General features: G+C 48.8%; 1 protein-coding gene across 2 annotated transcripts in view; it reads right to left on the bottom strand.

Annotated features, from left to right (window-relative positions):
• Positions 1-3,743, bottom strand: part of LOC110513974 (ephrin-A3) — a 146,780-nt gene extending 143,037 nt beyond the window's left edge. Inside the window, exon 1 of one of the 2 annotated variants that reach the window (XM_036967633.2) lies at positions 2,772-3,743. In XM_036967633.2, coding sequence (XP_036823528.1) covers positions 2,772-2,878 — 107 coding nt within the window. In that variant the 5' untranslated portion in view covers positions 2,879-3,743. The remainder of the gene's footprint in view (positions 1-2,771) is intronic. The other variant, XM_090223777.1, reaches the window with a different exon arrangement.
• Between the last annotated feature and the right edge of the window lie 7,512 nt (positions 3,744-11,255).

Genomic DNA, 11,255 nt, shown 5'->3' with positions numbered 1-11,255 from the left:
GAGAGAGCGAGAGAGAGCGAGAGAGAGCGAGCGAGTGAGGGTGAGAGAGATTGAATAGTGACACAGCATGAACACAATGAGGTCAGGGTGAAGAAGTGTTCCTAATTGAACCAGATAGAAGAGAAGACAGAGAGGTCCTCACAGACCAACCAGAGGAACAGAGACAGAGAGGTCCTCACAGACCAACCAGAGGAACAGAGACAGAGAGGTCCTCACAGACCAACCAGAGGAACAGAGACAGAGAGGTCCTCACAGACCAACCAGAGGAACAGAGACAGAGAGGTCCTCACAGACCAACCAGAGGAACAGAGACAGAGAGGTCCTTACAGACCAACCAGAGGAACAGAGACAGAGAGGTCATCACAGACCAACCAGAGGAACAGAAACAGAGAGGTCCTCACAGACCAACCAGAGGAACAGAGACAGAGAGGTCCTCACAGACCAACCAGATGAACAGAGACAGAGAGGTCATCACAGACCAACCAGAGGAACAGAGACAGAGAGGTCCTCACAGACCAACCAGAGGAACAGAGACAGAGAGGTCCTCACAGACCAACCAGAGGAACAGAGACAGAGAGGTCCATACAGACCAACCAGAGGAACAGAGACAGAGAGTTCCTCACAGACCAACCAGAGAAACAGAGACAGAGAGTTCCTCACAGACCAACCAGAGGAACAGAGACAGAGAGGTCCTCACAGACCAACCAGAGGAACAGAGACAGAGAGGAGTGGAGGAAGAGAGGGGTGGAGGAAGAGAGGAGTGGAGGAAGAGATGTGTGGAGGAAGAGAGGGGTGGAGGAAGAGAGGGGTGGAGGAAGAGAGGAGTGGAGGAAGAGAGGAGTGGAGGAAGAGAGCAGTGGAGGAAGAGAGGAGAGGAGGAAGAGAGGGGTGGAGGAAGAGAGGAGTGGAGGAAGAGAGGAGTGGAGGAAGAGAGCAGTGGAGGAAGAGAGGAGTGGAGGAAGAGAGGAGTGGAGGAAGAGAGGAGTGCAGGAAGAGAGGAGTGGAGGAAGAGGGGAGTGGAGGAAGAGAGGAGTGGAGGAAGAGAGGGGTGGAGGAAGAGAGGGGTGGAGGAAGAGACGGGTGGAGGAAGAGAGGTGTGGAGGAAGAGAGGGGTGGAGGAAGAGAGGAGTGGAGGAAGAGAGGAGTGGAGGAAGAGAGCAGTGGAGGAAGAGAGGAGTGGAGGAAGAGAGGAGTGCAGGAAGAGAGGAGTGGAGGAAGAGAGGAGTGGAGGAAGAGAGCAGTGGAGGAAGAGAGGGGTGGAGGAAGAGAGGGGTGGAGGAAGAGACGGGTGGAGGAAGAGAGGTGTGGAGGAAGAGAGGGGTGGAGGAAGAGAGGAGTGGAGGAAGAGAGGAGTGGAGGAAGAGAGCAGTGGAGGAAGAGAGGAGTGGAGGAAGAGAGGAGTGCAGGAAGAGAGGAGTGGAGGAAGAGGGGAGTGGAGGAAGAGAGGAGTGGAGGAAGAGAGGGGTGGAGGAAGAGAGGGGTGGAGGAAGAGAGGGGTGGAGGAAGTGAGGAGTGGAGGAAGTGAGGAGTGGAGGAAGAGAGGAGTGGAGAAAGAGAGGAGTGGAGGAAGAGAGGAGTGGAGGAAGAGAGGGGTGGAGGAAGTGAGGAGTGGAGGAAGAGAGGTGTGGAGGAAGAGAGGGGTGGAGGAAGAGAGGAGTGGAGGAAGAGAGGTGTGGAGGAAGAGAGGGGTGGAGGAAGAAAGGAGTGGAGGAAGAGAGGGGTGGAGGAAGAGAGGTGTGGAGGAAGAGAGGAGTGGAGGAAGTGAGGAGTGGAGGAAGAGAGGAGTGGAGGAAGAGAGGTGTGGAGGAAGAGAGGCGTGGAGGAAGTGAGGAGTGGAGGAAGAGAGGAGTGGAGGAAGAGAAGAGTGGAGGAAGAGAGGAGTGGAGGAAGAGAGGGGTGGAGTAAGAGAGGGGTGGAGGAAGAAAGGAGTGGAGGAAGAGAGGTGTGAAGGAAGAGAGGTGTGGAGGAAGAGAGGGGTGGAGGAAGAAAGGAGTGGAGGAAGAGAGGTGTGGAGGAAGAGAGGGGTGGAGGAAGAAAGGAGTGGAGGAAGAGAGGAGTGGAGGAAGAGAGGAGTGGAGGAAGAGAGGGGTGGAGGAAGAAAGGAGTGGAGGAAGAGAGGTGTGGAGGAGGGAAAAATGTAGATCATTTGTAAAGGATGGAAGGAGTGAAGAACTTGCATGAATATGGAGACAAGAGAGAAGGGAGAAAGAGAGAGCAGGAGGATAGAGTGTGTGTGAAAAAGGGTAATACACACATTGAGGTGATCAGTGAGGTGTGTAGCGGGATAGAGAGAGGAGCTGTGACATGGAAAACTGAGAGAATCTAAAGGGTCCGATCTGCAAGGATCAGGACAGGGAGTGATGGAGGGGGAACAGTCTGACCAGGGCTTGAACCAGAGACCCTGGGTTACAGGGCAGACAGTCTGCTATAAAGGTCCAGAGGGAGACAACCCAACATAGACCTGGAGGTGATACAGTGGACTGATTCATCAGTGTAAAATGGAACGTGTGGCTTAGTTCACACACACACACTCATCAACAGACACACTGGCACACACAAACACACTCATCAGTGTGTAACACACAGACACACACAGACACACTCACTCTTCTTTGTAAATGAATCTGACAGAAACAATGGTTATGGACATGGGCATCCCTAAAACCGTATCATGACATAAGAGACCAGGAAAACACACACACACAAATACGCACACATAGCATACACACACACATAGCGCCGCAGTGAAACGTGAAGAGAGGGGGTCTTACTGTATATTGGAGCTGTTCCAATGCACCGCGTGCCTGTTGGCACACACCTGGTACAAGTTTGCCCAGGTGAGAGTTAGCACACAGAGAGACAACGTTGCAAGAGCCATGCTCTCCGAATCTCTCTTTCTCCTCCGTCCTTCCCTCTCTTCTCTCTCTCTCCTTCTTTTCCTCGCGTTCGGAACCTTCACCCCACGAAATGCGGCATCCCGGATTTGGTAGTTTTAAAAAAAATAAGAAAAAAAGACTTCAGTTGAGAAGGTAAAATACAGTAGTGTAACGGAATAAGGCTGCGTTCCTTAACGCACTGGGGACGTGTTCTCAAACTCCAATTCCATTGTGATACGCGAGGTCTCCCTCCCCATAACGCGAGCCCGCGTCCCCCAAAAATCACAGTCTGAAAACGGGGATTTGTTGTTGCTTCCCTGCCAGACGGGTTCCCTACAAAATAGCTGTTTATGGAGCTTTCATACCGAGAAGATCCTCTCTTAGAGCGGGGAATGAGAGGTGAGAGGTCCGGCTTTCGACCACAGGAGAGCGGTCTCTCTTCTAGATAGAACGCGGGTCCTTAGCTGTCCGCTGGCCGTCCGACAAGGGGGGTGCAGCGGAGTATGGGCTGCGCTAATTTGATGAAAACAGCGCTAACAAAAGGAGAGAGACACCGAGTCCATTCACATTAACAACGTGCATCGCCTACGAACCGTTCTCACTCGGAAATGTTGAGTTTACATAGAAAAATACGTTAATTCTTCATTTGGCGTAGATCCCTACTTGATGCGCATTTGAAGAATCCGTAAGATTAAGATTTTTTTATTCTCCCTCTAGCAAATAGTTTCAAACAACGAGTTTCTTCATTTTCTAAGTGTCTGTCCATCCATCCTGCGATCCTCGCGTCATAAATACTCATTCGTCTCTCGTTCTCGCTCTTTCCCTCTCCTCCTCTCCTCTTCTCTCTCCTCTCTCCTCGCTCTCTCTATTTGGTAGGCAGCGCTCGTTCAGTCACTAACTCCACCCCCAGCAAATGACAAATGCGTGCCTTCAGTGGACTCGCGTCTCGTTCCTTAATTTGAACCCGTCGTCTTCACATCACTTGTCTATCAGAGATCTGCCAGGAAGGTTTTGTTAAAGCTGTTTATATTCGTCCCAAAAAGAAAGACAGTCGCCACTTAATTAAAACCTGCCTCAGCCACACTATATACTATAAAAGTATGTGGACACCACTTCAAATGAGTGGATTTGGCTATTTCAGCCACACCCGTTGATGACAGGTGTTTAAGATCGAACACTCAGCCATCTCCATAGACAAACATTGGCAGTAGAATGGCCTTACTGAAGAGCACCATCATAGGGTGCCACCTTTTCAACAAGTCAGTTTGTAAAATGTCTGCCCTGCTAGAGCTTCCCAGGTCAACTGTAAGTGCTGTTATTGTGAAGTGGAAACATCTAGGAGCAACAACGGCTCAGCTGCAAAGTGGTAGGCCACACATGCTCACCGAATGCTGAAGCGCTTAGCAAGTAAAATCATTTGTCCTCGGTTGCAACACTCAGTACCAACTTTCAAACTGCCTCTGGAAGCAACGTCAGCACAAGAACTGTTCGTTGGGAGCTACATGAAAAGGGTTTCCATGGCTGAGCAGCTGCACATAAGCCTAAGATCACCATGCACAATGCCAAGCCTCGGCTGGAGTGGTGTAAAGCTCAGTGCCATTGGACTCTGGAGCAGTAGAAAAGCCTTCTCTGCAGTGATGAATCATGCTTCACCATCTGGCAGTCCGACGGACAAATCTGGGTTTGGCAGATGCCAGGAGAACACTACCTGCCCCAATGCATAGTGCCAACTGCATGAAAAATAATGGTCTGGGGCTGTTTTTCATGGTTCATGCTAGGCCCCTTTGTTCCAGTGAAGGGAAATCTTAACGCTACAGCAAACAATGACATTGTAGATGATTCTGTGCTTCCAACTTTGTGGCAACAGTTTGGGGAAGGCCCTTTTCTCTTTCAGCAGCATGACAATGCCCTCGTGCACATAGTGAGGTCCATACAGAAATGGTTTGTCGAGATCGGTGTGGAAGTCCCCACAGCATTGTTATAACATCTATTGGAATGCTGTTATAGCAGCAAAGGGGGGACCAACTCCATATTAATGCCCATGACTTTGGAATGAGATGTTTGACAAGCAGGTGTCCACATACTTTTGGTTGAGTAGTGTATGTCCATACAGGACCCCATGCATATCCTCTCTCCCTCCATCTGTAGGCAATGTTTATGTATTATCCTTGTTTTCACCCCTTTACCCCCCTGTACACCCCCTCACTCTCCTCTCCCCCCCCACATCACACACTCACACACACACACACACACACACACTGGGCTGGTTTAAGCTCTGGGCTGAGGGTCCAGACACAGTAAGTCAGTCTAATACAGCATTATTATTATCTACAATCCTCTTGTAACACGCCATGTTCACACGTTGACACACACAGACACACAGGGATTCATTTGTTCCTCGCTCCCACTCTGATCCGCAGCATCCAGGCTCGTCTGTATGTGTGAGTGAAGTTAATGTACCTGTAAAACAGACAGAGATCCACTAATGAGAGGTGATCCTTTACCATATCTCTCTCCCCCCTTTCTCGCTCTTTCTGCCCTCACCTCACCTCACCTCTCTCTCTCTCTCTCTCTCTCTCTCTCTCTCTCTCTCTCTCTCTTTCTCTCTCTCTCTCAATTAAATTCAAAGGGCTTTATTGGCATGGAAAACATGTTAACATTGCCAAAGCGAGTGAAGTAGATAATAAACAAAAGTGAAATAAACAATAAAAAATGTACAGTAAACATTACACTCTCAAACGTTTATTTACTCTCTGTTTAGGGCCACATAACACTCTAGTGTTCTCTGGGGTTTTTTGTTCATTCTTCCCAGGGTGTCAAGTAATTATCTTTTTGTTTTCTCATGATTTGGTTGGGTCTAATTGTGCTGCTGTCCTGGGGCTCTGTGTGGTGTGTTTGTGTTTCTGAACAGAGCCCTAAGACCAGCATGCTCTTCTCCAGGTTCATCTCTCTGTAGGTGATTACTTTGTTAAGGAAGGTTAGGGAATCGCTTCCTTTTAGGTGGATGTAGAATTTACAGCCCTTTTCTGGATTTGGATAATTAGCGGGTATCGGTTTTATTCTGCTCTGCATGCATTATTTGTTGTTTTACGTTGTACACGGAGGATATTGTTACTGAATTCTGCGTGCAGAGTCTCAATTTGGTGTTTGTCCCATTTTGTGAATTCTTGGTTGGTGAGCGGACCCCAGACCTCACAACCATAAAGGGCATTGGGTTCTATAACTGACTCAAGTATTTTTTGCCAGATCCTAATTGGTATGTTGAAATTTATATTCCTTTTGATGGCTTAGAAGGCCCTTCTTGCCTTGTCTCTCAGGTCGTTCACAGCTTTGTGGAAGTTACCTGTGACGCTGATGTTTAGGCCAAGATATGTATAGTTTGTTGTGTGCTCTAGGGCAACAGTGTCTAGATGGAATTTGTATTTGTGGTCCTGGTGACTGGACCTTTTTTGGAACACCATTATTTTTGTCTTACTGAGATTTACTGTCAGGGCCCAGGTCTGACAGAATCTGTGCAGAAGATCTAGGTGATGCTGTAGGCCCTCCTTGGTTGGGGACAGAAGTACCAGATCATCAGCAAACCGTAGACATTTGACCTCAGATTCTAGTAGGGGGAGGCCAGGTGCTGCAGACTGTTCTAGTGCCCTCACCAATTCGTTGATATATATGTTGAAGAGGGTGGGGCTCAAGCTGCATCCCTGTCTCACCCCACGGCCCTGTGGGAAGAAATGTGTGTTTTTTTTGCCAATTTTAAGCACACACACATCTTGTTTGTGTACATATAATGTTGTATGTTTTTCCCCCAACACCACTTTCCATTCATTTGTACAGCAGACCACCTCTCTGTCTCTGTCACGCCCTGACCTGAGATATCTCTGTTTTCTTTATTTTTTGGTTAGGTGAGGGCGTGACTAGGGTGGGTACGCTAGTTTTGTATCTTCTAGGGTTTTTTGTATGTCTAAGGGTTTTGTAGGTCTAGGTGATTTGTATGTCATGGTGGCCTGATATGGTTCCCAATCAGAGGCAGCTGTTTATCGTTGTCTCTGATTGGGGATCATATTTAGGTAGCCATTTCCCTTTGGTGTTTGTGAGATCTTGTCTATGTGTAGTTGCCTGTCAGCAGTATATTGTATAGCTTCACGTTTCGTTTGTTATTTTGTTAGTTTGTTTGGTGTTCATTCGTTTAATAAAGAGAATGTACACATACCACGCTGCGCCTTGGTCCGATCCTTGTAACGAACGTGACAGAAGATCCCACCACAAAAACACCAAGCAGCGTGTTCAAGAGTCAAGAGGAGTGGACATCCTGGGCCCGGGAGAAAGATGAGTGGAGGACATCCTGGACCTTGGAGGAGGTAATGGCAGGGGACAAGACCCTGCCATGGAAGCAGGTGGAGATAGCGCAGGAGGAACGGCGACGATACGAGGGGCATGGCTAGCACGGAAGCCCGAGAGGCAGCTCCCCAACTTTTTGGGGGGGAGGTACATGGAGAAGATGGCAGAGTCAGGGGTTAGACCTGAGCCAATTCCCCGTGCTTACCGTGGGGAGCGTGTGACTGGTCAGACACCGTGTTACGCAGTGATGCGCACGGTGTCTCCAGTTCGCATTCATAGCCCGGTGCGCTCTATTCCAGCTCCTCGTATTTGCCTTGGCTAGAATGGACATTCAGCAAGGACGGATGGTGCCGGCTCAGCGTTCCTGGTCTCCAGTAAACCTCCTTGGACCAGGATATCCTGCGCCGGCTCTGCTCACTGTGCCTCTGGTGCGTCTGCACAGCCCTGTGCCAGCACCCCGCACTTGCCGGGCTCAAGTGAACATCCAGCCAGGACACATTGTGCCAGCTCTACCCTCCAGATCTCCAGTGCGCCTCCACAGTCCAGTACGTCCTGTGCCTGCTCACCGCACTCGCCCTGAGGTGCGTGTCTTCAGCCCGGTACCACCAGTGCCGGCACCACGCATCAGGTCTCCAGTGTGCCTCCTCAGTCCAGAGCTTCTGGCGACAGTTCCCAGTCCAGAGCTTCCGGCGACAGTTCCCAGTCCAGAGCTTCTGGCAACAGTTCCCAGTCCAGAGCTTCTGGCGACAGTTCCCAGTCCAGAGCTTCTGGCGACAGTTCCCAGTCCAGAGCTTCAGGCGACAGTTCCCAGTCCAGAGCTTCCGGCGATGTTTCACAGTCTGGAACCTCCACCGACGGTCCACATTCTGGAACCTCCACCAACGGTCCACAGTCAGGAACCTCCACCGACGGTCCACAGTACCCTCCCCTATAGGTTCAGGTTTGCGGCCGGGAGTCTGCACCTTTGGGGGGGGGGGGGGGGGGTGCTGTCACGTCCTGACCTTAGATATCTCTGTTTTCTTTCTATTTTGGTTAGGTCAGGGCGTGACAAGGGTGGGTACGCTAGTTTTGTATTGTCTAGGTTTTTTTTGTATGTCTAGGGGTTTTGTAGGTCTAGGTGATTTGTATGTCTATGGTGACCTGATATGGTTCCCAATCAGAGGCAGCTGTTTATCATTGTCTCTGATTGGGGATCATATTTAGGTAGCCATTTCCCTTTGGTTTGTGGGATCTTGTCTATGTGTAGTTGCCTGTCAGCAGTATATTGTATAGCTTCATTTAGCTTCACGTATAGCTTCACATTTCATTTGTTATTTTGTTAGTTTGTTCGGTGTTCATTCTTTTAATAAAGAGAATGTACGCATTCCACGCTGCACCTTGGTCCGATCCTTATAACGAACGTGACAGTCCCCCCCCCCAGATACTGAGTTAGGGTACCCTACCCATCAAAAATCACCTTACTGTGTGTGTGTGTTATATTCACTTGACAGAGAGAGGGATGGTGAGAGGAAGAGAGATGGAGGTACGAAGGGAGAGAGAGAGATGGAAGATGGGAGAAATATTGTAACAGTTTTCCTGTCGTCTGCTGGGAATGAGTTGGTTAAGAAGAAGTCAGAATGATTTATTGGTAGAAAAAGGAGGGAAGTAGAGAGAAGGAGAGAGAGATGAGATGTCATTGGGGAATCCCTCTGTCTTTTGTCTTCCTCCTTTCTCTTTATGAGCTGTCCATTCCTCTCTCCCTGTCTCTTCCACCTGCCTCACCCTCTCATCTGTTTCAACGACAAACTTTTACAATAGACATTCTCTCTCTCTCACACACACACACAAGACACACACGTACACACACACACACGCACGCACTCACAAACACACGCACACACGCACACGCACGGACGTACACACACACACACACACACACACACACACACACACACACACACACACACACACGCACACACAACATACACACGCATGCACGCACACACACACGCACTCACAAACACACACACACACACACACACACACATACACACACACACACACCACACCAACGTTACATTTGAGTCATTTAGCAGACACTCTTATCCAGAACGACTCTTATCCAGAACGACACAGTTAGCGCATTCATCTTCGGGTAGCTAGGTAAGAAGATCAACACCCACAACCTCTCTCTCCCACTCTCACTGTCTCTCTCTCTCCCTCGTTCTCTCTCTCCTCCCCCCCCTCTCTCTCTCTCTCTCTCTCTCTGTCTCTTTCTCTCTCAGTCTATTTCTGTAGGTCTTTTGTTAGCTCTGTCTCTGGTGATCTACCTGTCATCTCCTTGTGTCCCTCTGCTTTGTTCTCCATCCTTCTGTTATACAGCTTTTAATGAGCACTCATCTCTTCTCCTCTGTCTCATTCTGTCTGTCACACTCAACTATTCTCCTCTGTCTCATTCTGTCTGTCACACTCATCTCTTCTCCTCTGTCTCATTCTGTCTGTCACACTCAACTCTTCTCCTCTGTCTCATTCTGTCTGTCTCATTCTGTCTGTCACACTCATCTCTTCCCCTCTCTGTCCCATTCTGTCTGTCTCATTCTGTCTTTCACACTCATCTCTTCCCCTCTGTCTCATTCTGTCTGTCACACTCAACTCTTCTCCTCTGTCTCATTCTGTCTGTCTCATTCTGTCTGTCACACTCATCTCTTCCCCTCTCTGTCTCATTCTGTCTGTCTCATTCTGTCTGTCACACTCATCTCTTCTCCTCTCTCTCATTCTGTCTGTCACACTCATCTCTTCTCCTCTGTCTCATTCTGTCTGTCACACTCATCTCGTCTCCTCTGTCTCATTCTGTCTTTCACACTCATCTCTTCCCCTCTCTGTCTCATTCTGTCTGTCTCATTCTGTCTTTCACACTCATCTCTTCCCCTCTCTGTCTCATTCTGTCTGTCTCATTCTGTCTTTCACACTCATCGCTTCCCCTCTCTGTCTCATTCTGTCTGTCACACTCATCTCTTCTCCTCTGTCTCATTCTGTCTTTCACACTCATCTCTTCTCCTCTGTCTCATTCTGTCTGTCTAATTCTGTCTTTCACACTCATCTCTTCCCCTCTCTGTCTCATTCTGTCTGTGTCATTCTGTCTGTCACACTCATATCTTCCACCCTCTGTCTCATTCTGTCTGTCACACTCATCTCTTTCCCTCTCTGTCTCATTCTGTCTGTCTCATTCTGTCTGACGCGCTCATCTCTTCCCCTCTCTGTCTCATTCTGTCTGTCACACTCATCCCTTTCCCTCTCTGTCTCATTCTGTCTGTCTCATTCTGTCTGACACACTCATCTCTTCTCCTCAGTCTCATTCTGTCTGTGTCATTCTGTATTTCACACTCATCTCTTCCCCTCTCTGTCTAATTCTGTCTGTCTCATTCTGTCTGTCACACTCATCTCTTCCCCTCTCTGTCTCATTCTGTCTGTCACACTCATCTCTTTCCCTCTCTGTCTCATTCTGTCTGTCTCATTCTGTCTGACACACTCATCTCTTCTCCTCTGTCTCATTCTGTCTGTCTCATTCTGTCTTTCACACTCATCGCTTCCTCTCTCTGTCTCATTCTGTCTGTCACACTCATCTCTTCCCCTCTTTGTCTCATTCTGTCTGTCACAATCATCTCTTCCATCCTCTGTCTCATTCTGTCTGTCTCATTCTGTCTGTCACACTCATCTCTTCCCCTCTCTGTATCATTCTGTCTGTCTCATTTTGTCTTTCACACTCATCTCTTCCCCTCTGTCTCATTCTGTCTGTCACACTCAACTCCTCTCCTCTGTCTCATTCTGTCTGTCTCATTCTGTCTGTCACACTCATCTCTTCCCCTCTGTCTCATTCTGTCTGTCTCATTCTGTCTGTCACACTCATCTCTTCTCCTCTCTCTCATTCTGTCTGTCACACTCATCTCTTCTCCTCTGTCTCATTCTGTCTGTCACACTCATCTCGTCTCCTCTGTCTCATTCTGTCTTTCACACTCATCTCTTCCCATCTCTGTCTCATTCTGTCTGTCTCATTCTGTCTTTCAC

The sequence above is a fragment of the Oncorhynchus mykiss genome, chromosome 3 (genome assembly GCF_057628025.1).
Source record: "Oncorhynchus mykiss isolate SJ-2025 chromosome 3, ASM5762802v1, whole genome shotgun sequence".
NCBI classification, from domain to species: Eukaryota; Metazoa; Chordata; class Actinopteri; order Salmoniformes; family Salmonidae; genus Oncorhynchus; species Oncorhynchus mykiss.
This window is presented reverse-complemented; position numbering and strand designations above follow the sequence as displayed.